This window comes from Protopterus annectens, chromosome 4.part0 (assembly GCF_019279795.1).
Source record: "Protopterus annectens isolate FY-2018-M chromosome 4.part0, PAN1.0, whole genome shotgun sequence".
In the NCBI taxonomy this organism is placed as follows: Eukaryota; Metazoa; Chordata; order Ceratodontiformes; family Protopteridae; genus Protopterus; species Protopterus annectens.
In genome coordinates this window covers 1,627,834,910-1,627,862,706 of record NC_056733.1, presented here as the reverse complement: position 1 = coordinate 1,627,862,706, position 27,797 = coordinate 1,627,834,910, and the positions used below count along the sequence as shown (strand labels likewise).

Sequence of the window (27,797 nt, the reverse complement as noted above, 5' to 3'; positions counted from 1 at the left end):
AAGACCCCCGAGCTCCTACTCCTGCTTGGGATCTCAATTTTGTGTTGGAAAAACTTACTCTACAACCTTTACTGCTGAATTGAAATATTTGTCATGGAAGACTGCTTTTTGTTGGCTATTACTTCTGCAAGAAGGGTGTCTGAGTTGCAGGCCCTTATGGCAGTCGAGCCCTTTTGATTTTCCATAAGGATAGGGTATCATTAATCCTTCCTTTATGCCTAAGGTGGTTTCTATGCAGACCCCCAAAATAAAGGGGAAAAGATTTTGCATACTTTAGATGTACACAGGCAATTGCGTTATTTAAGCAGGACTAAGGATTTTAGGCAGTCTCAGCAGTTGTTTGTTTCAAGCCTGTGTCAAAACAAACTATTTCTAGGTGGATTGGCTTTTGCATTGCATTTTGTTATTCCCATCATGGCAAGGAAGTTCCAGCTGGGATTAGGCCTCATTCCACTAGGGCTACTGCCACTTCAACAGCATTTATATTTTGGAAGCAGCTACTTGGAGTTCAGTGCATACTTTCTCTAAGCATTATCACCTTCCTATCTACTCTAAGTCTAGGGCTGGTTTTGCCACAGCTGTTTTGCAAGGCATGTTGTCAGCTCCTGCTTCTTTATGATTTGCCAGCCTCCCTTACCTCTGCTTTGGGATTCTACCCAATAGTAGGACTGCAGCAATGGAAGGAAGAACATAGTACAGTTTTGTACCTACCATAAATGTAGATGTTCGAGGATTCCATTCCCTCCTTCCCTCTGTGTTTAGGGGTGGTTGTGTAGGTGATTTACCTGCTTATATTTTTGTATATATTGTTCATGTTTTGGTGCAGGTATTTTGGGCCTTGTCTTTTTAGGTTCTTCTGACATCTGGGGCAAGAAAAGACTGAGGATATGCACCGCCGGTCATGATTAGTACCCTGACGCACTGACGTCAGTCTAATGCGCCCTGACCGCCAGCCTTATACTCTGGTATTCGGGCCGACTGGATGCGGACTATACCCAATAGTAAGGACTGCAGCAATGGAATCCTCGAACATCTACATTTATGGTAGGTACAAAACTGTACTTTTCGAGAAGTCTGTTTTCAGAGAGGACCTGGAAGATGCAATGCAACAAAAAAAAAAAAATCCCTAAACAGAATGTATTGGCATATATACTGCACACATACACACAAACAACTGTAAAAAAAAAAAAAAAAAAAAAAAAAAAAAGCAATGTTTTAGGCACTAGATAGATAATCGAATATAATTGTATGGACTTTAGAATGAGAGGAAGAAAGGGAAAAGAGGAGGAGTTGAGTAGGAGTATGAGGAAGATTAAGGAAGTAGATTTGAGATTATTTTACTAGAGTTTATTAGTACAATTCATTTTGCTTAGATGTACTTTTTAATGGAGAATAATGTTTATGGTAAGAGGCATATATAAAGGTCAGAGGGAGTAAGGTAAGGTTAAATTTTGACTATTTTTAGTAGACATTCAAAGTAAGATCATGTTTAAGGAAGGAAGTCACATTTTTAGAATGCTAAGCTCCAGGTCTACTGTCTGGTGTTTATCTTCTGATGTAATGAGTGTACTTTTTCTGTTTACTTCACAAGATAAAGCAAAAAACTTAGGAAAGTATTCTTCCTCTAGGATTATTTGGGAACTATGCATAAAGGTATGAGTAACAGCCTATCTCACTGCCGTTTTTGTATCCCAAAATGAGTAAGGATGTATTTCTGCAGGTACTATGGCATCATTTTTTCCATTTTACAGTTTATACAGGCAAACAAACCACAGCTAGTCATAAGATAGGCAGGTGTTGTTAAAGTACCAAAGTCCACTGCTGTTTTTTTTTTTTTTTGTTAAACTGATGACCTGGCTGTGGGTAATGCTACAGAAATATAACCAACATTGGAAGGTTAAGTGTGGCCTGTCGATGCTTCTGCTTTGTGAATGTTTTTGAAAATCAGGGTCTTCATATCAGAAACATGTTTTTTTTTTCCACACTTTTGTTGGTCTGGTTTATTTCACTTTTGCCAAGCAACCAATGCATTTTAAATGAGTAGAATTTTTAAATGCTTGATGACTGTATTTTTTTTATTCTGTGATGCGCTGGACTTTACTGGATTAAGTTAGTTATTCTTTGTGTTGTTTGTTCATGAAAGCAATTTTTTAATCTCTGTTTTATGTGAGGGGATTCACAAAACCACTTGTGCTGAGTACTGAGGGCACTGCTGTTATACTGCACACGATTCATGTCTGGTGATGATTATGGCATACAGGATATGGATATGTACCCATTAACATGAATAACATCAGTAGTTGTACAATGTGTTCATGTCCTGAAATGCACTGTGAGGAAGAAAGGTCAGTCATGAGGTACACATCTGCGCCAGAAATTGTAGTAATGACACTATGACAGTGTAACCCACCTATATGCAGAGCATCACTTATCCTGCCTGTAAAGAGCCATGTGCAGCATTTGCTACCTCACGTAAAGCCGTAGCTGATCTTATTTCCTTTACAGGCTACTGATTGTAGTTGTGGAGTGCTACCCTTGCCCCTCCCCAAGTACTGTACCGACAGATATTTTAGTTTAATGAACTAATGTGTAATAGAGCCCTGCGCTGGTGTCTGCTAAAGATAATTCTGTGAAACATTGTTTCAGAAAATGTTCTTTTGATCACACAATGATTAGGTGGTAGCCACTGCTGGTGACCAAATGTTTCTTTTTATTTTTTGTGCCAAAACGTGTTTTGCTAGGATCTACACATTTCAAAGATGGACCCTTTTCCTTGTGATACGGTACATGACTTTTGGACTTTTCAGTGGTTACCCACATCGTACTCAGCCAGTACAACATGACTCTTGCTCTCTTATTATTACCTAAAGTTATTTATTGCAAGTTAGTACAGCTGTTCTTAACCATGTTATAGTAACATCGCTTTAGTATTCTACTAGCAAGGTTTGGCAGTAGGCAAACGTACTGTGCCATTTTACTTTTGACTTTGCGTGACCTTTAGTGAGGTCATATTAGTTGGGGGTTAATAGGCTGGCTGCTAATGGACCGCCATGTCAAAAGCAGCAATTTCAGGGAGAGATGAACATAGCTTGTAGGTGAAGGAATTATTCCATATCTCACATGATGACCAACTCTGATAGGAGGATCATTGTGGCAGAATCCTACATGTTCACAATTGATTGTTGCTTTACAGTTAAGGAAATTGGGGATGACACTATAATGGTGAGGTGTCTGTGTAGTGAACAGGATTATGTTTGTGGAGATAACGAGGAGATGAAGTGCTCTGAGTAGCACATTTTAGACCACACTGAGGAAATAGGCTCCTAAAAATCATGCATGGTGCAGATTTATTTAGAGCAACCCCAGAGGCATTCAGTGACTCTCAAAATGGAGCCTTATGTGTCCCATATTGTAAGACACTGATCTTGTTTTGGCAGTATTTGACTGGCAGTGAGGTTGCAGAGTGCTGTGTTGCTTGCATGGCACATAACTGGTAACTTATTCAGAAACATGTGGCGAAAGAACATTTATTTGTATCACGCCATCCCTTTGAAGCAGAACCTGCAGGTCTCGTCACCCCTCACAATTCAATGATTCAGTATGGGAACACTGGTAAATATTTTAAGTAGGTTATTAAATACTGTAGCTATTTGAATATGTTGAATCCCACTTCAAAATGCTTGCTTACAGCTTCTTTTTATAGATGTTCATCGTGTTTCACTGTTGCAGTCATTACTCTTGGGTTATCCTGCTGGCAGGCTACCCTCAGTCTGCCAGAATTCCAAAGTCTAGTTCTGGCGTCGGTTGCTGTCGCCTCTTCCCTGACGTCAGTGCGCCAGGGGTATAAAAAATGCAGCCGACGCCATTTTCTTCAGTCTTTCTTGCCGCGCGGTGCCCGAAGCAAAAGCAGTTCGCAAGTGCCGGTCGGCCACTCCTGAGATTTTCAAATCCAAATTTCAGAACCGAAGTCTTCATTAAAGCCATTGGGGAAACTTTTTTCTTGCTCCAGACCGATGTCAGAAAAAGTTAACAGTTGTATTTCTTGTGGGAAGCAAATACCTCATAAGGATTTTCACTCTTACTGTATTCCTTGCCTAGGCCCTGATCACAATGTTGCTAGCTGTCGGTTTTGTGCTAGAATTAACCAACGCACTATTAAGAGTCGGTTTGATTTTGCATTTCATTACTTTGGCCGAAGATTTAATTATATAATGCCTTCAGAACAGCCGACAACCAGAGGTTACAAAAAACGCAAGGACAAGGAAAAGGATAGGCATCCGAGGTCCAAAACCGACGACGAGGCCTCTGCTAGGCCAGTTGCTGGTTCTTAGTGAGGTGCCTTCGCAGCCCCTGGCACCCGCTACCTCAGAGCCACAGGCCGCTTCCGACTCCCACGTGGAGCCGACTGGGCCTCTGGATACTCAAGGTATTGGACACTCGAAAATCATTCCCTCAGATAGGTCCGGAGCCGCTGAGCAGGCATCGGCTTCTGAGGGTGTCTTCAGAACTACACAACTATATATAAAGCCATCTTCATCTTCAAAGACGAAGACTAAAGCAGCTCTAAAGACAAAGAAACAAGTACAGCATTCTCCTACACAAACTTCTATGCCTAAAAAACAGATGCTCAAAATGGCCGAAGACCTAATTACTTTGATCAGGGGCTCCCATCCCCCTCCTGATAAGAGGCCTAGGCAAGAGACAAGAGTATGATTCTTCTGATCAGGTTTCTATTTCCTCTGATTCCTCTTCTGAACAGGATTACTCCATGCTTCCCAATGAGGATTCTGATGCTGAAGAATCCATTCCTTCAGCCTCTCCTCCTGAGGATTATTCTTTTGGGGAAACCCTACATACCATGAAGGAGCATTTCCACTGGGAGAGTCAAGATTATTCTGAATCTAAGAAAAGGCTTAGAGACTTTCTCCTACTTCCTCAGCACAGACCCCTTGCTATTCCACTTGTTTTAGACATTGTAGATGATGTATTTTCAGAGTCCAGCCTGTCCCCTGACTCTTTACCTCCTGCACCTGCTAAGCCAGACAGATACTACAGGGTTCCGGATTCTCATAAATTCCTATATAAAAATCCCACTGCTGACCCAGAAACTATATCTCAGGGTCCCAAAGGAGTTAAAGCTTCCACTGCAAAAAAACCTGTCCCCTCTGATAGGGACTCTAGGGCTCCAGACAGATGGGAGAAAAAAGTCTACACTTCTGCTACCTTGGCTGTAAGGGCTTTAAATTGTCAGTTTCATATGCTTAAATATCAGCAATATTTAATGTCATTGCTTAAACAGAAATTGTTGACAAATACTGAATGTTCATGGAACAGGGAATTGCAGGATTTATTGCATGCAGCTGAACAAGTGGGAAAGCATACTTTGCAATGTGGTTTATGATTCACTGGAGGCCTCTTGCAGGGCCGCTGTTACAGGTTCTGTTATTAGAAGGCATGCTTGGTTAAAGGAACAGAATCTGCCTGATCATGTTAAAGCAAAATTATTAGATGCACCATTGCAGCATGATACTTTGTTTGGTACTAAAGCAGAAGAGGTGTTGAAAAAAATGGAGGATAAAGCAAAATCCATGCAGACAGTCAGGGATTTCTTACAGGTACAGCTACCCAGGTTTAGCAGGAACTGGCCTTCTAAAAATTGGTCCTTTCCAGTGTCAGACAGACCACAAAGAGGCAGATATAGGCGTCCCAGAGGCAGATCTCAGCCCCAAGGCTCATACAGGCCTAAACAATGGGGTGCTTCTACCTCCAAAAGCGGAGAAGACAAATCATAACCTTACAGGAAACCGTCCCAATGACTTTCCTCTGCCAGATCGAAGCACTTTTCTTTTGGCAGCCCCCTTAGGGGGAAAACTAGCACTTTTCTCATCAAATTGGCAAAAGGTTACCCAAGACAAATGGGTCTTGAACATAGTGCCCCAAGGCTACAGGTTCCATTTTCACACTCTACCAAAGTCAAAAGGTATGCTGGACCTGCCACACAATCAATGGGCAGAGGCACAAAAACAAATTACAGCCCTCATGGACATGAGGGCCATTCAGCAAGTACCACAACAAGAGCAGGGGCAAAGATTTTACTCCAGACTTTTCCTAGTACCCAGAAAGGACAGAACCTAGAGACCAATACTGGACCTATCTATACTAAGTACGTTTCTGGAAGTTCCAAAATTCAAGATGTTGACTCTACAGCAGCTACTGCCCATGCTGGGCAAGGAGGCTTGGCTCGTAACTTTGGACCTAAAAGAGGCATACCTGCATGTCCCAATCAGACAGTCTTGCAGAAGATACCTCAGATTCATAGCTGGCTCAATGCATTACCAATTCTCTGCACTGCCCTTTGGCTTATCTACTGCACTCTGGGTCTTCACAAAATGCCTGGCACCAGTGATTGCGTTTTGCAGACAAAAGAGGAATTCAAATATATCCCTACTTGGATGACTGCCTAATTCAAGCAGAGAACAAAGACATTCTTCTAAAGCATCTGGTGTTTGTAAAAAGATTACCAACTGGTTTAGAGTACACAGTAAACGAAAATAAATCAAAACTAGTGCCCTCTCAAGAGTTAATATTCCTGGGTGCAGGCTTAAATACAACTGCTCAGATGGCTTATCTCACGCCAGACAAACAAAAGTAACTGACTTCTTACTTCAAGAAATTGGCAACGAAAAACAACCTGTCTGCAAGGAAAATCTTGCAGGCCTTGGGTTTCATGGCATCCTGCATTCTACTGATTCCATATGCCAGACTGCATATGAGGAAACTACAATGGTATCTAAAAAGTGTTTGTACTCAGCATTGCCACAGCCTGGAGACAGTAATTGCACTCATTCCTACCTGCAACAGGAGTTTCGATGGTGGGCAGAAGCCTGTCACCACAACAAGGGTCTGCCGTTCAGTTTACCCACAGCCAGACAGACACTGACAACGGATGCATCAGATTATGCCTGGGGAGCCCATATGGCAGGAAAATGTATTCAGGGCACATGGCCTGCAAACCAGATGCATCTTCACATCAATCAAAAAGAGATGCTAGCTGTTCAAAATACCCTGACAGCTTTCAAGGACCTGCTTCATCCAGGACAGCTACTGATAAAGACAGACAATACTACGGTCATGTGGTACATAAACAAGCAGGGAGGTACACATTCCTACCTCCTCTGCAGACGAGCAGTGACCTTATGGGACACAGCATTGGCTTTTCAAGTTCACCTGCAAGCACAATTCCTGCCAGGAAAAACAAATACTCTGGCAGACGAACTAAGCAGAAACCTCATAGATCCCCACGAGTGGAAACTGGATCCACAAGTCTTCAGCATGATAATAAGGAAATGGGGGATGCCCTGACATAGATCTATTTGCCTCACCTCATAACTGCCAATTGCAGAGATTTTTGTGCAAGGATTTATCACAACCAAGCATGGAAAGTGGACGCCCTATCCTTCAGCTGGAAAAATCTAACAGTATATGCCTTTCCTCCACTGCCTCTCCTTCCCAGGGTACTCCTAAAGGTCAGACAAGAGAAGCCAAAAATGATACTGATTGTACCAGACTGGCCACGCCAGCACTGGTACCCAGTCCTAAAGAGCTTGTCTCAAGGTCCAGCATGGATATTGCCTCAAACGTCTCACTTGCTGACCAAACAAAACAATCAGATCCTGCACAGCCAACTCAGGACCTTAAATCTGGCAGCATGGCGGATAATGTAGCCATTCAAAACAATCCTCTTTCAAAAGCTGTTATGGATGTTATCTTGGAGGCCCAGTACCAGATAATCTTATGCAGAAAAATGGAAGATTCTGTGCTTGGAACCAGGAACAAGGCATTGACACGTGTGTACCAAATATCCCTCAGATTTTACAATACCTAACTGAGATGTTGGACAAACGCCTTTCTTTCTCATCAATTAAGATTCATGCCTCTGCCATGTCAGCCCATTACAATATGGAACCACCTATCTTTTCTCATCCTTTAATTAGGCAGTACCTCAGAGGGGCCAAAAATATTAGGCCTCCAAGGAGAGCACCAACTCCGGCCTTGGACCTAAATTATGTTTTGGAAAAACTAACACTGCCTTCTTTCGAGCCAGCATCAACAGCAGATATAAAATTCTTATCCTGGAAAACAGCTCTACTCCTAGCAATAACCTCTGCAAGGCAAGTGTCGGAGTTACAAGCACTCATGGCTGTGGAACCTTTTTATCATTTTTCATCCAGACAGGGTTTCTCTGAGGACAAACCATGCATTTATGCCTAAGGTGGTATCCAGTGTCGCCCTCAACCAAACCATTCACTTGCTTACCTTTTATCCGAATCCACAGAACAAAGGTGAGAAAATTCTGCATTCTTTGGACATACACAGGCAGTTATGCTTCTACTTGGACAGAACTAAAACTTTCAGAAAGACTGAGCAACTTTTAGTGTCATATGCTGCAGGATCACAAGGAAAGGCTATCTCAAAACAGACTATTTCAAAATGGATAGGCCACTGCATCCGTTTCTGCTATTTTCAACATGGCAAATCTGTCCCTAAGGGCATTAGGCCTCATTCCACCAGAGCAGCAGCCACTTCAGCAGCCTTCCTCAGAGGAGTACCAACCAAAGACATCTTAGAGGCTGCAACTTGAAGTTCAGTGCACACCTTTACAAAGCACTACCACTTACCTCTTTACTCTAAGTCCAGAGCTGGCTTTGCCACTGCAGTTCTGCAGGGCCTCATAGCCTCTCCTAATCCTATTTAGCCCAGCCACCCAGCCTCAGCTTTGGGATTCAACCCAAGAGTAATGACTGCAACAGTGAAACACGATGAACATAGTACAGTTGTGTACCTACCATAAATGTAGATGTTCGAGCGTATTCACTGTTGCAGTCCAGCTTACCCACCCACCATCCCCCTTCTCTTTGCTGGGCCTTATCTGCACACCTCTATCCTATACAACCTATTTGGTGTATTTGCTTGTAGATAAAGGAAATGTTATTTTTTTGCATGCATTTTTATTGGCATATTTTTTCAGCCTATCAGTTTGGGGGCATCTGACATCTGGGGCAAGAAAAACTGAAGAAAATGGCATCGGCTGCATCTTTTATACCCCTGGCGCACTGACGTCAGGGAAGAGGTGACAGCAACTGACGCCGGACCTAGACTTTGGAATTCTGGCCGACTGTGGGTAGCCTGCCAGCAGGATAACCCAAGAGTAATGACTGCAACAGTGAATACACTTGAACATCTACATTTATGGTAGGTACACAACTGTACTTTCTGCTCCTGTGTATAGCAACATCTTTGCAGATTTATTCTGGCACTTAACTGTCTCCATTCTCTCAGTGTGTTTACATTCATGTTCTTTCTCCATTTTGTTCATTAACTTGGCGCATTTCCAGTGTTTTATCTCGTACACATCCTCTATCTTGTTTCATTTGTTTGCTTTATTTTGTGTGATCATATAGCATTAATGTATTGTATTGATTATTTTGTATTTACATTCATCTCTATTGGTGAAGATGTCCTTGTACCTTCCATGTGCTGTGTAGAATGTGTAATGATGGTAGAGGTAGTTCAGTATACCCCACCATACTTCTCAACCTCTTAGTGCAAGAAATCTGGACAGAGCCTGATAAAATAGGGGGACAAATGCCCACAAATAGGGACACATTTTAAATATTGCTCTTATAAACTTAGAAAGTTGCTAGAATAGCAGGATTTGTGTTACCTACATTTTCTGAAGGACATGGTCTGAAACTCATTTGCATGTCACTATTTCTTGGCTTGAATCCTTAGTTCATCCCAGTGATTTGTCAAAAAAACACATTTTTTTATGAGGGACAGACCAAAAATATGAGGCAAAAATCTGAACAATATGTGAAAATCTGTACAGTTGAGAGGTATGAACCCACCTGGACACCCAAACTGAAACTAGATATGTTGGTTCTGAATATCAGAGTTAGCAAGGGTATCCTTTAATTACCTATGTAATTATTAGATATATATGTCTGAATTTCTGCATCAACACTAAATCTCTCTCTCTCACTGACAGGCATGGTACAGGGCCAGAAGTTCTGTGGAAAAAGTAATTCCCTGTTTCTTGGTCTTGGAATTAAGTAACATTTATATGGTTTTGTATGCATTAGTGTTCTACTGGATTAGCATCGCTAGAAAATGGTTCCTAATATCTTTATTTTCTGAGCAGACTGCTACATTTCATTTTGGAAAAGTAACTGTACTGACAAATATTTTAGTTTATTGAACTAATGTGTAATAGAGCCCTGCGGTGGTGTCTGCTAAAGATAATTCTGTGAAACACTGTTGCAGAAAATGTTAGTCTGAATCATGTAATGGGATTTCCTTCACAAAGCTAAAACACTACATTTTTAAAATTGTAAATAGGAAATGGCACTACACTTCTGATCATTGTCCCTTTGGCAAGTTCAGAGTTGTGTTGTATTGTTGTTTTACAGTGACTGTTTGGAGAGCTGGAATTACTGTATGATGCATTTTCCAGCTGTCCTTTGCTGTTTTGGACAGTGTAAGTTTGGAAGATGTTATATTTGCATACTTAGTGGATGGTTACTGTGACCTAAAATAACGGATATTTTTCTAAGTATCACCTCCTTTTCTTTCAGAAGCATGAATTTTTTGTAGACATGACCTGTGAAGGCTGTTCATCTGCTGTTACACGTGTCCTGAACAAACTAGGAGGTAAGTGTTATTGGATGGTTAACATTTACATTTAAGTAAATATGTAAGAACTCTAAATAAAATACAGCACACACAGGATGAGTTAGGACCTCACTTTAATAAAAATGACAAAATATTCACTGTATACTGTTTTATCCAGTGGACTTTTTCAAACTGTCAATTAAAAACTTCGTACAAATGCTTTATACAAGAAAGTTGTGTGACATTGCACACAATTCCAATATGTGAAAATGGTAAGTGGTGCTAAACAATTCAATCAAGCTGAACTTTGTTATAAATACAATTGCGTAATGTTTCAGTTTTCTACCTTTTAAAACTCATCCAAAAATGTGTTATTTTAATACCTGGGGACAGCAGGCATTTACATTTGCCTGACATTTATATTCCTTATAATATTGTGCCATTTCAAAGTCCACCTTCCCAGAGTTTACATGTCTACAACGGAAAGATAAAACTTTTTAAAACCTCTGCACTTTTTGCTCATCTACACAATGTATTATTAATATTGTTCACCTTAAAAGGGTGACAGTGTTCATATATTCTGTGTGGTAATTTATACGTAGTTGTCCTGGTAATAGAAAGCAGGGCAGTGTGAACATGTTGCAGTGTAGACTACATATTTGGATACATAGTTAAAAAATCTTGGCACTTCATACCTTTTATCTTCTATAACACAGAATTTGTTAATTATGTTTGCATGTTTACATTGTTAATAAAAACACACTTATGTGGACCATTTTCATTTGCTTATGCAGAGACAAATCATTGATTCTAATTACTGGAGTCAAACATTTCTCTAAAATAATGTCATCTTAATACAGCATGTTAGCTGTCTTCTACTTTATGTGTTATGGACTCATAACCAATCAGAATTCTCCACTTGGTTATATTCATTATTCTCAAAGAATTTATTGTAAATGGAAGAAGCATTGCTAATCTTTTCTTAAACATTATTCTGTTAACTTTGTTATTGCTGTTGTATGTGCAACATACGGTTTATAAACTTAATTTCTGGCTTTCAAAATTGTTGCCATTTGATAAAACACTTTGGTGTTAGGATAACCCCTTTAAACAAACTTATGGACAACAACTTTGCCTCACTTAAAAATATAGGGTGGCTACTCGGACAGATCCATAACACCATGACACTACAGTGTAAATAGCACAGATGTTTTATTACTACACAGTCAGATGCTGACTTGGTGTGTATTAGGTGTGGCATAGTGTCAGCGTAACGGGAAAAGAGCTGCATAGAAAATTATTGTAGCTGCTGTAATGGCAGCGTTTGTACCACTGAAGTAGCTGTGTTATGGGTGGTTATGCTACTGCTGTGAGAGGCACAACGGCATGATATTCCTAAAATTTTGTGTTCACAAGTGTAACAAAGTGCTTCATAGCTACAACACAGGCACTGGAGCAGACTGCAGTGAGACATCACACTAGAGAGTCATCTTGGATCGTCATATAACTGGCTAGAAAATAAAGAGAAATAAAAGAGCCAGAAATGGGGAAAGAGCAGGCAGAGGGTCACATACAAGGGTAGCCTGAATGGAAGATAGGTGGGGTTGGAAGAAGAACATTTTTATTTTAAGATTAAGGGCAGATGGTGTTGATAGTAAGTAGCATTTATGGGGAGGAAGGAGGACATAGGGAGGATAGGAGGGACAAATTAACATAAAACACAGATAGGAACAGATGGGGAGGAATGTATGCAAAAGGGATGGCTGTAGTGGGGAGACAGACAAAGGACAGTTGGTAGCAGGGAAAGATTGGACTGTAGGTGGTATGGGGAGGGACACACCAGGAAGGGGAAACTGTGATGGGGTTTATTAGGGCAGGGTATCAAGGGCCTGTCTGGACCCACCCAGATGCTAGTCACCTCCATAGCTGACATGGGAAGGCCCAAGCTACGATGGTCTGATGGACAGGGCCTGCTGAGTAACTCCCTGAGCTGGGACCTTTAAACATCTCCTTGTGCAGTTGAGTCACTCTGTAGGCCTTGTCCATTGGATGCTGCCAGGCACCACACCTGAAGCCTGGTGATTCAGTAGTATCCCTTTGGGCAGCTCTGAGTCCTTGCCCCCCCCCCCCCCCCACATGAGAGTTGGCTACAAAGGCCACCAACAAGTCCTTTTAGATCTCATTCCACAGGGTGACAACCTTCTACCTACAGAGATGTAGGCCTGCTGACTGCTGGTGAGCCAGTAACAGCTGTATTGGCTGGTGCAGACCCAGTTGGACACTGCAGCTGCACATCCTGAGCCATAGCTGACCATTAAAACGGAGGGAACAAAAAGAGATACAGAAAATACAACACAAGTACACATTTATACAATTTTATTTAAATTGTAAATGATAGACAGCTACGTACTGCACTTATTTCTCTGCCTGGAGAGCCGGTCACTTCTCCTTAGATGGCTCTCCCAGTTTAATGCATTTCCTTTTGATGATGTAAAATATAAAATGTAGTAATTAATACAATTTGTCCCTTGCAAAACTGTATGCATAGTATTTGTTGTAGAATGCTAACTTTCCTTAATGTTTGCCTTCTACTGATGAAGTAGTTTGAGGTGAGGCTTCCACTGTTGCTTTTGATTTTGTACAAGGGGCAGTCACATTGGTGGAGCAGATGCTCCCTCTGATCCTTGTGCAGTAAATATAAAAATATTTTAGTCTCTTGCCTATACTAGGTAGGAGCCTTTCTGAAATGAGCACCTAAAAAGGCTAAACCCCAACTAAACAGGTTAAAACAGGGAGTAAATGGTAGTTCCCATGCACAGGGATGCACAATGTGGAACCATATGACGCACACTGTCAGGCAGCAAGGAGTTTATGATGGAATGGATCACTACTGCAGACAGGCAACATAATAAGCTTTACAATGTCATACATAAGAGTACTGTGTGCTTTTATAGGTTCTAATGGTGGGGTGCCAGCACAGCAGGTTGGCACGTGATCGATGTCAGGAGGTCATCTGTGATTGACTGAAATGGAACCTTGTACTTGACAGTCTGATGATACAGTAGCACTGTCATTAATGCTACTAAGAGAGGGCATGCACATGTCCTCCACATGTAAAATGATTGTGGGGGGAGAGGGCATACAGGCTGAACTGCTAGTATCATCTATGGTTTCCATGAGTCCAGGTACTTTCCTGTCATGGGCACCACACTTGGTATCAGCAGATGTACGGTCAGTGCTCCCAGCAGATGTACAGTCAGTGTTACGATGTTCTTAAGTTGTCTGTACTTGTCTCCTGCTATAGTGTGTAACATGGTTTAATCCACAAATATCTGCTGGAGATATCCAGTACATACTGCACTGTCCCACCAGATGTATTCAAGCAACGGAACCAAGCCTTCATGAATCCGAACATACACTCACTGTGCTATATCTGTGGCAATACAGTTTTGTACACCATCTCTGCCATGGTCTGGGGGCTTTGGATGGTGATCATTCGTCACAGTTCCAGGGCATGTCCTGCTTCATCTGCAACACACAGCAGTGGACACTATTAAAAGTGGCCTACTGCCCATGTCTATGGGAGCATCACGTCCGGGACCCTGTTGCTGTGTGTGTACTTACCAACTAGATAATCCTATGAAAGCCATTCATCACAAAACGCTGGTGGAAGTCTTGTGCACCAGATGTGGGAATCATGGGTACTGTCTAGGTGGAGCAGAAATACATTGCATGTAATCTTGCACACCACCTGGCATGTAAGTGGAATCCATTCTGGTTGAAATATTGGATGACACATGAAGAAGGTGGGAACTTTATGCCAATGTGGGTGGTGTCAGTGGTTTCCCAGAACCTCAGGGGAAATGTTCCTTGTTGTAGGATGCTTGCATAATGGTGGTTCTTTTCTCTCCTTTCCATGCAAACACTGTATGCTTCTCCACATGCTACAGAATAACACCAAAGAACTGGTGTAGGTATGGCATCCCTGAGAAACTGTTAGTGTTCCTGAAAAAAACATTTAGCAAGGATGGTTAATGCTACACAAACCTTAATATTCACTGGGGTTGGCAAGTCCATCTGTCCCACTTGATTGCATAAGCTACTCATGTCTAGTAACTCCAATCTGGTGTCTCTGGCCACACCGTAGTGGCTTACAGTTTCCTGGTAATGGAGGTAGTGGTACATTAGCTGCTGCTGGACCTGTCTGCAGTGTGCGGGGTGACAACTCATGTCATCATGGACACTGGCTGTAAAAGTATCAAAACATGTAAACATGTATAAATATGTATTAAACATGTTGATGTGCTGCTGCGTTGATGCTATATCTGTCATCCTGATGTGTCTGAAGCACCTTTACACAAGAAAAAAAAATGGCATTCAAAGTAGATGATAGTTGTGGTACAGCAGCTGCCTCTGTATTCTTAAAAGTTAGCCATCTGATTATTAGAATTTTAAATAGTATGTGAAAGCTACTTCATGAGTTAGACCATATAGATTACATGCTCCCTAACATAGAGAGAGTTATAGGTTGGAGTACGGCATAATAAAAGGGAACAATGACTTCCTCGGATTTAGAAGAGATGCCACTGGCAATTAGCTGCAAAATGTAGAAGGAATTCTGACTGCTTTTGCCACATGGGAATTGAGATCTCTAATCACTATTTCATTTGCTAATGGAGTGTTGTCAGTGAAGTACGCTGAAGTAAATTTCTTTTCACTGAAGGGAGTGATGCTACATTTCTTGGCATTTAGTGTAAGCACTTCTTCTGTGCTCCAGGTATTGACTTGTGTTATGTTATTTTGAAGGGTGAATGTATCTTTGGAGAATTTGACAGCTACACCCATCTTGCAGTCATCAGCAAATTTGGACAACCAGAAAGCGTTGCTTTCAGCTTTGGGTCAGAGAAGTTAATGACAAACAGGAGCGGGTCCATCACTGATCCCTATAGGACACCAATGAGCATTTCCTGTTTGACCGAGGAAGTCTCTGTCACCTACTTTGACAGTGTGTTCTGTTCCTGAGTCAGTTGGCTATGCATCTGTTCATGAACCAGGAATACAAATGACAGAGCTTTTGAACAGCTTGGACCACAGAGTATGAAATATCACCAGTTGCTCAGCTGCTATTAACACTGCCCCATAGAGACTTGAATTGCTTCCAGGAGACTGAATGTAAAACAGAGCTGTGAAACAGCTCGAACAACAGGAGAGTAGAATATCACCACCAGGTGCTCAGGCACTGTAAACACCACCCAGCAGAGATTAATTACTACCAGGAGACTAAATGTAAAAAAAAAAAAAAAAATGCCAGTATAATTAAAACAAAATTTAATGTTCAATCTGAGAGCTTTTGTCCCTACATATTCAGTCAGAGATAAAATCAGTACCACGTCACTTCCTTTTATAAAATTCCTCTCATGATGTATACCCCTTCTTAAAGGTATACAAACCAACACTTCAAATGTTTACTTTTCATGTATTTATTATTTTATTATTGATCTAAAACATATGAAGTTTTATCTTCAAAATAGGCCTTATTGAAATCATGAAACTTAGCCCACATGGACCAGAAGCATTTAACGTAATCTACTCATAATAAAAAACTCTTCTTGAAACTATCCAAAGTAACACTTAAATAATGGAAATAATAACATTAAAACATTGAACATCTTATCTAAAAGCATACAAGTTTCCTCTTCAAAATGGACATTATAGAAATCTTGTCATTAAGCCTATAAGGACCAGAAACATTTAACTTAATCTGCCAGGATGCTGTCAACGTCTCCATTATATGGGAGTATGAGGCTCTTAGTGTAAGTAGAATTTGAAACCTTGTTATTAACTAAAACTTCTGAATTACCAAGCAGTGAGGGAAATAATCCTGCATCTCTTATTCCTCAAAAATATTGGAGAGAAAATCATTTGGGATATCCTCTTCTTACCAACATGGACCTCACTTTATCAGTTTGCAAATAAAATAATTCTTAATTGGAAACATACGGCTCAGTCTTGCCAATTACCCTTTAACCAAAGCTCTTTTTTGATGAGATGGGTGGCAACTATAAAAATGAAGAAGACTGTGTGAATAAATCAATTTTTGATAGATATAAATGTCTTTCTGACCCTGTCCTTAATGATTTCAACATCTAGGTAATTAATAGAATCAATTGAATGCTCCATAGTAAACTATAGAAAATCAGTGGCACTATTATATAGGAAAAGAATTCTTTTAGCTTATCCTCTGTATCTTTCCAAAAAATTCACATCATCAAACTATCGGCCATAGTGTCCATGAATTTTGGTAACCTGACTTAAAGACATACTTGTGCTCCCAATGAGCAATAAGTGTATTTGCAAAAATAGGAGCAGACCTTGCACCCATGGCCATACCTGGTCTCTGCTTGTAAATCATACCATTAAAGAAAATAATTATTGTCAAGCATCACTTCAGTCAACTTGGTGTCCAATGCCTTAACATCAAATACTCATAAAACCATGCCACCCCTTCTTCATGCAGAATTACAGAAAACGTGTCTTTGACATCAATCATAACCAAGATTAAATCATTAATAAAGGTGACCTTTCTAATGCTTTTAAGAAAATCCCAGAAATCTTTGTGTGTGTGTGTGTGTGTGTGTGTGTGTGTGTGTGTGTGTGTGTGTGTGTGTGTGTAACTACAAAACACACTTTTTACTACGTTTCTGCAGGAGAGGCTTGATACAGTTGGGTTAGGAAATTAACTTTTTCCCCACTGTAGTGCGATCTTGGAATTGGTATATTTAATTTATAGGAGATGTGGGGGGCAGAGCCCCCCACATGGGGGAGTGCAGGGGGGCTTGCCCCCCCCTGCATAAGCGTAGTAAAAAGTGTGTTTGGTAGTTTGGTTTTGTTATATGTGGAGGGGATGTTATTTTCTTGTGATTTGTAGTGTTAGATGTTATGAAATTTGATGTTATGGGTTTTAGATGCTCTGGGCTTAATGTTATGAAATTAGATGTTATGGGTTTTAGATGTTTCAAAGTAGACCTATATATATATATATATATATATATATATATATATAGATATAGATATATACATATGTGTGTGTGTGTGTGTGTGTGTGTGTATATATATATATATATATATATATATATATATATATATATATATATATATATGCTTTTTGTGGCTAAGGATATCTTTTAACTTCAGAGTGACAAACTTGGCCATTCCAAAAGTTTTGATCTCTTGGTGTCTGCTGTAGGGCATACAGGTGAAGTCTACCTGGGATTTTATGTATTTATGGTATACAAAATATACCCGATAATCTTGGATGCATAATGTTGACGTAGTTGAATTCATGATTTGTAATTTTTTCCTGCATCAACAAATCATGTTACAAAAAGTGTATTTTCCTGTGTGCTAAATTCACTTGATTAATAGGTACTTATATTGATTAGTTAGAAGTAATGATTCCATTTTAACATTGTAATCTGTGCTCTTCATAATGACCAACCCTCCCCCCTTATCAGGTTTCATCAAGAGAATGTCCTTATTCCTACAGATATTCTGTAATAAATGAAATTCATCCTTGGGGAGGTTTTAGTGTATTGGTCTCCTCTTGTTAATCAAAACCTACCAGATATCCTGCTCACATAACTTCTCAAACCGGGACAAGGCTGAGTGAAGCAGAGGGTTATACAAACTCATTTTACGTAATTCATTTCTCTGTTCAGTATACTGTTCATAAGCAAGTAACACAGAAAAATTCAATTTTCTAGTAAATAGCTTTAAATCTATTAGAGTGGTAGTTAAATTTGCTTTCTTGGTAGACACAAAAGTCATACACTTTTCATGTACAGAAGTAATTACAGTGTCACTTAAATTATAAACTTTAAACTCTCCATAGTTGTTAGTGACTAATGGGACGTTGTCATAATAAGGGGTGTTTAATACCTCTTCATCCCCTTTCCGGCCAATAAGCCTTCCCATCCTGATCCCTCAAGGAATTCTGTATCGAGGAGTTGTGCCTCTGCTCATGCCTTTGGTTGATTGATCTCTCTGATCTCCTTAAGGGTGGGGGGGATCTAAAGGGTCTAATGTTAAATTACTACTGATATCATTATCCTCAGTACCTAATTTAATGTTCAGTCTGAGCAGTTTCTTCCTTAAACTTTTCCTCCACCACTAGGTCATTTGGAAGTTTTAGTTTCAAATTCTAGTTACATTAAGGGTCTCATACTCGCATATAATAGAGACGACAGAATTTCACAAATAATTAAAAATAAGTGGAAAGCCTTTAATGTGGGATTGATTAATACAGAAGTGTTAAGAAGTGGCCCCTGTGTAATTTATAGGAAAGACTGGAGTATTAAGAACTACATAGAGAGATTATGGGGAGCTACGGACACTTGTATCAATAACCACAAAAAATGGGAACCTTTAAATGTGCAAGGTGTACTTATTGCCCATGAACAGAGGTGGATATTAAAGGCTCAGGTCCAGTAACTACAATATATCATATTAATTGTGGATCCAAGGGCTTGGTATATGTAGCAATTTGTCCGGTATGCTGTATGTTTTATATAGGGAAAACTGAAAGGGCTTTTAAAGGTCACATTTATGAACACCCTTATGCGATCAAGAAGCAACTTCAAACAATTGCCCTTTGGAAGCACATTCAAGTGTATTAGAGACGTAGTTTTAAATTTTTTGGTTTAGAAATGGTCAGACATGATTTTAGGGGAGGACTATGGAAAACCTTGCTGGAAGTCAGAGAACTTTCCTGGCAGATTCATTTAAATGCTTCTGGTCCTTATGGACTTAATGTCATGATTTCCATAATGCCCATTTTGAAGATGAAATATGTATGCTTTTAAATAAAATATTTAACTTTTTAATGCTATTATTTTCATTATTTAAGTGTTAGTTTGGATGGTTTCATAAAGGGTTTTTTATTATGAGCAGATTAAGTTAAATGCTTTGGTCCATATGGACTTAGTGACATGATTTCATAAGGCCCATTTTGAAGATGAAATTCATATGTTTTAGATAAAATGTTTATTTTTATGTATTTATTTTTATTGCTTAGTGCTGGTTTATATAGCTTTACGAAGGGGTGTGTATCAGCAGAATTTTATAAAAAGAAGTGACGTGGTACTAATTTTATCTCTGATGAAGACCCATTGAATGTGTAGGAATGAAAGTTCTCAGATCGAACATTAAATTTTGTTTTAATTATATTGCCACTTACTTGATATTTTTTTTTTTTTTTTTTTTTTTTTTACACTCCATTTCCAGGTAGTAATTAAGCTCATATGGGATGGTGTTTACAGTGGCTGAGCACCTGGTGGTGATATTTCACACTCTGTGGTCTGAGCTGTTCAAAAGCTCTATCCATTTGTTCATACAGGAACCATTGTTTCAGTGTTTAAGGCTATTAGCTTTAATACAGTTCCATCATTTGGTATAGTGTCAAAAATTCTTTAGCCAGATCAGTATAGGCATGACACCTGTTCACTGCCTGAGTGATCTTCTCAAAGAACCTGACAAGATTTAGGAGGCATGATTTACCCTTTACTAAGCCAAATTGCTGTGGGTTGAGTCTGATCAAATTTTTGATGTTATGGTTAATGAAGTCAGTGATAATGCACTCCATGGCTTTACAAATTAGGTTTATCAAGCTGTTAGGTCTGAAGTTTCCAGGATCTGCAGTGGGTTCACTCTAGTGGATGGGCATCACTACAACTGTGTGCCAGGGCTTGGGGCATAGCCTGTGGCTTAGGTTATACAGTTTAAGGACAGGAAGGCAGTGAGTGCATGTTTAACACTATTAATTAGACAATATGATATATTATTAGGACCCACAAAAGAAGTGTTTTTGTTTTTTGAGAGTACCTTAAAGACATGATTCCTTAGTGATGTGGAGGAGTGACTCAGTGATTAGAGTTGGGATGCTAGTTTCAGGGGAAAAGTTTGCAGCAAGCTTGTTTGCCATTGTGTTTACAATGTCCTTCTGGTTTGAGTGTAAGTCTCCATAGTGGAAAGTTCACTTCAGAGCAGTGTTGTGAATTATTTCTTGTTTTTTCTAATGTAATTGAATAAGGGCTTATCCTTTGCTTCATTTGCTAGCTCATTTCATGGGAATGTTTTTTTTGGTCTTTATAGAGGCCTTCACTTTCTTAGTTAGGGTTTTTATACTAGCCATAAATTGGGATGTTCTGCCCATAATTGATAATTTGAGAAGTTTCTACCTTTTGTTATAAATTTTGTTTGTCAACTGACCACCAAGGTGGTTTGTTTTTGAATTTCTGGTTATATTTGTTTCTGGTAGGGACTGCTAGGTCAATGCATTTCTCTTGATGGGCATAAAGATCCTTGGTGTAGTTGGCTGCTTAACCCAGGTTCACTGTGGAAATATTGTGGTTATATTTGGAGATTTTGTTGTGTAAGTACATGAGGTTTGTCTGTTTGAAGTCTCTACATAGGGTGATGTTGGCTACTGGAGAAGTGGAAGTTTTAAAAGTAAAGGAAACCAGATGTTGGTCTGACTTAACTAGTGAGTGACCGACTAGGGAAAGGGAAAAGTAGGAGCAGAGTTTGTGGGAAGCAGGTCAGGAATATTCCTGGCCCTGGTAATTTTGAGGACAAGTTAATCCAATGAGCTTTTGTTTATCCAATATAAAGATTGTTGTCCATACTCTGTGTTGGAAGTGTAGGTGTTCTATCTTTGGAGGAAAAGATGACGTCACCAAGGATTAATGAGCCATTACTTATCAGGATGTCTTCTTGTCATGCCAGGACTTTAGCATGCTCATCTGAGGGCATGGAAGAGGCTAGATAACAAGCTGGTGAGGGTGGACCACAAAGCTCTGTAACCACAGCAAACCCAGTAACAGTTAGAATCTATTCAAAGCAATGTATATCCAACTAAAGTAATTAATTGTCAAAATTCATTGCCAAACTCAGCCCTGAGTTCATGGCAACCTATGCTGAATTGTTCACAGACACCCTGTTCAACCATGTAAATGGCTATATAGAGGCTGCTTTACCTACTGGACGTAAGCCCAGGACAAACTTTAAAAACAAACCACATTGGTGGAATTCTAACCTTAATAGGGCATATAACAAAAAGAAAAAAAGTCTTGTGTAAAATCAGGAAGAGCAACTCCCATAATGATTGGAGCTCTCTAATTAAACTATACAGGAAACCACGAGGGCTAATTAAGTCCAACAAGGTCAATTACATGGTCAAGATAGGAATTTGCTGCCTGACAAATTCAGCTCAAACTTCACTCCCCACTCCCCCTGCCTCCCCCAACTGTTAACATAGAGTAGGTCCTGGCAGCACTCACCAAGGCCAAAAACAGCCTAAATGGGTCCAACAGTATCCTTGGATGCCTCCTAAATAGCTTGAAACATAAGCTGTCAGAACTACATGAGTCACTTTTCAACTGTAGCCTCAAAACAGGCTATGTACTATGAGAATGGAGAACTGCAGTGATTATCCCACTTGAAAACTGCAGACCTATTAGTTTGAATAGTCTATTGTGCTAAGCCATGGAATGAATTATCTTGGAAATGGTTAACAAAGATATAGGCAACCTTTGGGCACTGGACCCAACTTATTTTGGCTTTGTCAAGTAAAGGTCCTGCCTAATAAACCTGGTGGACTTCTTTAAAAAGGTCACCAAGGCAATGGTTTAGGGGAAGACTGCATTCTGCCTACCTGAACCTGGCTAAGGTGTTTGATACAGTACCCCACTCGTGTATAATTGGCAAACTTGCTGAACTGGGTGTAAACCCCTACATAACTCTCTGGATTGCCAGCTGGCTCAGACAGGACCCAGGAAGTCAAAATTGGTGGTACCACCTCCAATAAGAGACTGATTACCACTGGGATACCTCAGGGCTTCTTACTGGGACCACTCCTATTTGGCATCTACTTCTTGGAGGTAAAGGCTAACTACAAGAGCCTTTGGCTGACCAAGATTGCATATGACTGCAAATTGGGAGCCATCATAGATTCCCCCATGACACAAACATCTTACAAGATGGTCTAACATGGACAAATGACTGGTGCCAAAGTCATGGATTAAAACTCAATGCCAAGAAATGCATGATAATGCCTTTTGGGAAGACTGCAACCCAGGCTAATTACTCCATCAATAAGACACCACTAAGAGCTGATGCAGTAGTCAGGGAATATGGAAACATATGCAGACAGTAATCTGGCCTTTGACCAATATGTGGTCAGGGTAGTAAGAAAATCAATCAATGTCACCCAACTTTTAAGTAAGGGCATGGCATCCAGGTCCAAGGAAGTCAATGTGCCATTTTATTGTTCCCGTATCAGACCCATCGTTGATTATAATGTCCCCTTCGGCACAGTTGGAATGTTCACAAAAGTTCTGTGCCAGGACAGTCCAGGATATAAACACATTGTCCTATACTGATCACCTTAAAGCCCTGTTGCTATGCTCTGTCTTTTACAGGTTACTGAAAGGCGATCTATACAGGTGACTGAGATGCTCTCTATGCCTGGCATACAAGGCATTCATGGATCCAGCTCTGATGGACCTTTTGCACATCCGCAAAATGAACAGCATCAGAACCAGTAGATCCAAGGATTTAAATTTTTGCTTTTTACTTAAATAAGACATGTTGATGAGACAGATATGTGACTTGGCTGATCCCCATGCTGTTGAACAGGTCTCAGTCCATGTGAAACATAGTCCATCCCTAATCTTATTTAAATGTAACCCTAATCCAATGGATGGAATATCGGAAATTCACCCCATGTGTCTGATAGTTTAGGCATTACTGCCTGCCTCTGTCTAACATACCCCTTCCAGACATATAATCGAGAAACTTCCTAACATACACCTCCTACTAAACACCTGTGACACAAAGGGACACAGTTGGGATGGACTGCACGGCTAGTCTTTGATGTTCTTTAGCCTAGTGTATACCTATGAACCTATTAAGTTATAAGTTTGACTTTCCTAAGGTAAGATGAAGATGTCCTTCATGGATGCATCTGCAGTCATAACAACTGGGTTGTCCTGTCGTCAGGCAGCCCTTCAGTCGGCCGGATTCCAAAGTCCGGGTCCGGCTTCGGCTGATGTCGCACTTCACCCGACGTCATCTCTGTTGGTCTTCGGGTATAAAGGCATCAGCCGACGCCATTTTCCTCAGTCTTTCTTGCCGCGTGGCGCCCGAAGCAGAAGCTGTTCGCAAGTGCCGGTCGGTCGGATCCAGAGATTACTTCTACCGAATACTACTTCGAAGACTTCTAAAGCTAAGTACCCGTTGGGGACTCTTTCTTGCCTCAGCCGATGTCAGAAAAAGTTAATAATTGTTTAACCTGTGGGAAACAAATACCTCATAAAGATTTCCACTCTTATTGTCTGCCTTGTTTAGGCCCAGCCCACGACGTAGCAGCCTGTTCGGCCTGTGCTTCTTTCAACCGACAACGCTTAGGCGCCGGTCGGAGTTTGCTGAACAGTTTTTCGGTTCTGTTTTGCGTACATTATGCCGCCGGATCCTCCGACTACCCAATCTGCCAAAAACGCAAAGATAAAGACCGACACTCGCGGCCGCGGTTTCGGCTGAAACCATGGTTAAGCAAACCGCGAGTGTCTCGGTTTCGGCCGAAACCGAGAAAACTGATCAAAGTACAGCTGAATCTATATCTACAACTGAGGCCCCTGCTACCATTCTTGAATCGGCCTCAGAAATTATACCCACTACGGTGGTTGCCACTGACTTATCAGACACCATTCCCTTGGATGTCTCTACCCCAGCACGTGGTGCTGCTAGGCCTCCAGCAGCCATGTCCATTAAGGCCATCGCCAGGGCTAAAGCAGCCAAGACTACTAAAACAGTGCCTGTTAAACCCCCTTCATCCAGGCCCTCCTCTAGTTCTCAAATGCTTACTCTGGCAGAAGATTTAATTTCATTAATTAGAGGATCTCAATCTCACCCAGACAGGGCCTCTCAGCCCCCAGAGAAGAGACCTAGGGCAGAGCCCCCTGAGCCAGTGTCCTCTGATGATTCAGCTGATGAATCAGACTTAACTGACCAGCCAGAGGCTCCTTTCTCTAATTTTGAAGACTCTGATGCTGAAGAATCCATTCCAGCTGCTTCCCCACCAGAAGAATTTTCATTTGGGGAAACCTTACATGCCATGCGAGAGCAGTTCCAATGGCAGCAACAGGATTTTTCAGACTCCAGAAAAAGACTTAGGACTTTTCTGCACCTTCCACAACACAGGCCCTTAGCTATACCTCCTGTTCTCTCTGTGGTGGATGATGCTTTCAATGATGTCTGCTCCGCTCCAGATTCTTTTCCTCCAGCCCCTGCCAAACCAGACAGATTTTACAGGGTGCCAGACACTCATCACCACCTTTACAAGGCCCCCCTTGCAGACCCCGAAACTATATCCCAGGGTCCCAAGGCAGTAGCCGCGACCATAGCTAAAAACCCTATTCCTTCTGAAAGGGAAGCAAGGTCATTAGACAGATGGGGCAAAAAGGTCTACACTTCAGCTACTCTCTCAGCTAGAGCTTTAAACTGTCAGTTTCACATGATACAATACCAAGAGTTTATGCTTGATCAGTTAACTAAAAAGCTAACCACTGATGAATCTCTTGATAAGAAATATGTATTAGAAATGGTAAATAACATACAACAGGTTAGTAACCATTCCTTAAAATGTGGCTATGATGCACTGGAGGCTTCATTTAGATCAGCCATGACTGGCACAGTGATAAGAAGGCATGCATGGCTAAAGGAGCAAGCTTTACCGGATCATGTTAAAGCAAAGTTACTAGATGCTCCTATGGATAAGACAAGTTTGTTTGGTACACCTGCCCAGCAGGTTATGAAGAAAATGGAAGAAAAGGCAAAATCCGTTCAAACGGTCAAAGATTTCTTGCAGGTTCAACCCCCAAGGTTTAGCAGGAACTGGCCTGCTAAAAATTGGTCCTTCCCTGACTCCACAAAATCTCAAAGGGGCGGAAACAGACGTTCCAGAGGCAGAAACCAATCCAGAGGAGGTGCCTACAGAGGACGACAGTGGCAAGGTAACAACAGAGGCACAGACACAACCACTGCCACTACATCAACACAACCACAGTGACTTAACCCTAAATCTGCCTACCAGGGAACAAATAGCAGCTCCTCTAGGCGGAAAGTTAACCTTATTTTCAAAAAACTGGCACTATATAACAAAAGACAAGTGGATTTTACAAACCATAGATCAAGGATACCACCAAGGTTCCACTTCCACACTTTACCAATCAAAAGAGGAATGCCAAATCTACCTCCAAATCAAAAAACAGAGGCTCTACAACAGATAATGCAGTTAGCAAACATGAGAGCTGTGGAAAAAGTGCCAACTGCAGAGCAAGGAAAGGGGTTCTACTCAAGACTATTCCTAGTTCCAAGAAAGGAAAAAAGTTGGAGACCAATTCTCGACCTGTCCGCCTTAAATACATACATCATTGTCCCAAAATTCAAAATGCTGACCCTACAGCAACTTCTTCCCATGCTGGGCAAGGAGTGTTGGCTGGTAACTCTAGATCTCAAGGAGGCATACCTGCACGCCCATTCGACCAATCTGCAGAAGATACCTCAGATTTCTTGCAGGATCAGAGCACTATCAATTCTCAGCATTGCCCTTTGGCTTATCTACTGCCCAGAGTATTCACAAAATGCCTGGCATCAGTAATTGCCCATTGCAGACTACAGGAATACAAATTTACCCATACCTGGACGACTGCCTGCTACAAGGGACAACAAAAGCAAGCTGACAACAGATTTACAAAGGGTCATTTACTTGCTACAAGCACTGGGATACACAGTCAATCTACAAAAGTCAAGGCTGATACCATCCCAAACAAGGACATTCTTGGGCCGGAATTGGACACAGTAAAACAAATGGCATTCCTAACTGCAGAAAAACAAAAAGAACTCCCTCTTTACTTCTTGGCACTAACAAAACTGAACAAGTTAACAGCAAGAAAAGTACTGCAGGCCTTGGGCTTCATGGCATCATGCATAATCCTGGTCCCACTTGCCAGACTACATATGAGAAAACTACAGTGGTACCTAAAGAATTTATGGTCCCAACACAGTCACAGCCTAGAAACAGAAATCCCACTAATTCCATGCTTAAAACAGGAGATGTTCTTCGTCTTCCCTTGCTGCAGTCCTGACTGCTGTTTATAACTGACGCCAGACATTATCATACATTGTATACCTTGTTTAGGGCCTGAACACGACGTTGTTGGTTGCCGCTCTTGTGCTAGATTTAATGCAAGCCGCAGGAGAGGAGGCTGCTTTGTTGTAGGTTGTTAGTGTTTGGAAGCAATATATACTATGCCGCCGGATGCTCCCGCCTGCTTCATCTAAGAAGCAAGGACAAAACAGTGAAGTCTAGGGTGAGGAACCAGTCCGCTCAGGAGCCAGAGGTTTTGCCAGGAGAGTCTATGGAGTCTCAGGCTGATACTTTACTGTTACAGGATGTGCCTCTCAGGAAGTAGGCCAGGCTGAGGGGGCTTCTCAGGTAACTGTTCTTCCCTCTCTTCCCAAGGTGGTTAGGGCCTCTCCTTCTGTTTCCAGAGCTTCTTTTAGAGGAAGGCCAAGTTCAGCTCTTCTCCCTCTGTGCCTAAGAAACATATGCTTAAAATGGCTGAAGATTTGATTACTCTGATTAGAGGTTCTATGCCCCACCTGATAAGAGGCCTAGGGTGGAACAGGAGTTTGATAGTTTTGAACAGTGTTCACAGGCTTCAGAGTCTTCTGTGGAAGACTTGCAAGAGTTTCCTGCTTATTCTGATTCTGATGTGGATGATTCCACTCCTTCAGCTTCTCCTCCTGAGGATTTTTCATTTTCAGAGACTCTTCACTCCATGAGGGAGCACTTTAAATGGGAAGGCCAAGATTACTCTGACTCAGGAAAAGGCTTAGGGAATTCTTGTTTTGCCTCAGCATAGGCCTTAGCTATTCCTCCTGTGTTGAATGTGGTGGAGGATGTTTTGCAGAGGCTTCTCTGAACCCTGATTCCTTGCCTCCTGCTCCTGTTAAGCCTGATAGGTATTATAGGGGCTCATAAGTATTTGTTTAAGAGTCCCAGGGCG

At 41.1% G+C, this 27,797-nt stretch overlaps 1 protein-coding gene across 1 annotated transcript in view; it reads left to right on the top strand.

The window, feature by feature from the left end:
* ATOX1 (antioxidant 1 copper chaperone) overlaps positions 1–27,797 on the top strand; it is a 414,888-nt gene that overhangs the window by 115,862 nt on the left and 271,229 nt on the right. Inside the window, exon 2 of the mRNA XM_044069417.1 lies at positions 10,635–10,710. Coding sequence (XP_043925352.1) covers positions 10,635–10,710 — 76 coding nt within the window. The remainder of the gene's footprint in view (positions 1–10,634; positions 10,711–27,797) is intronic.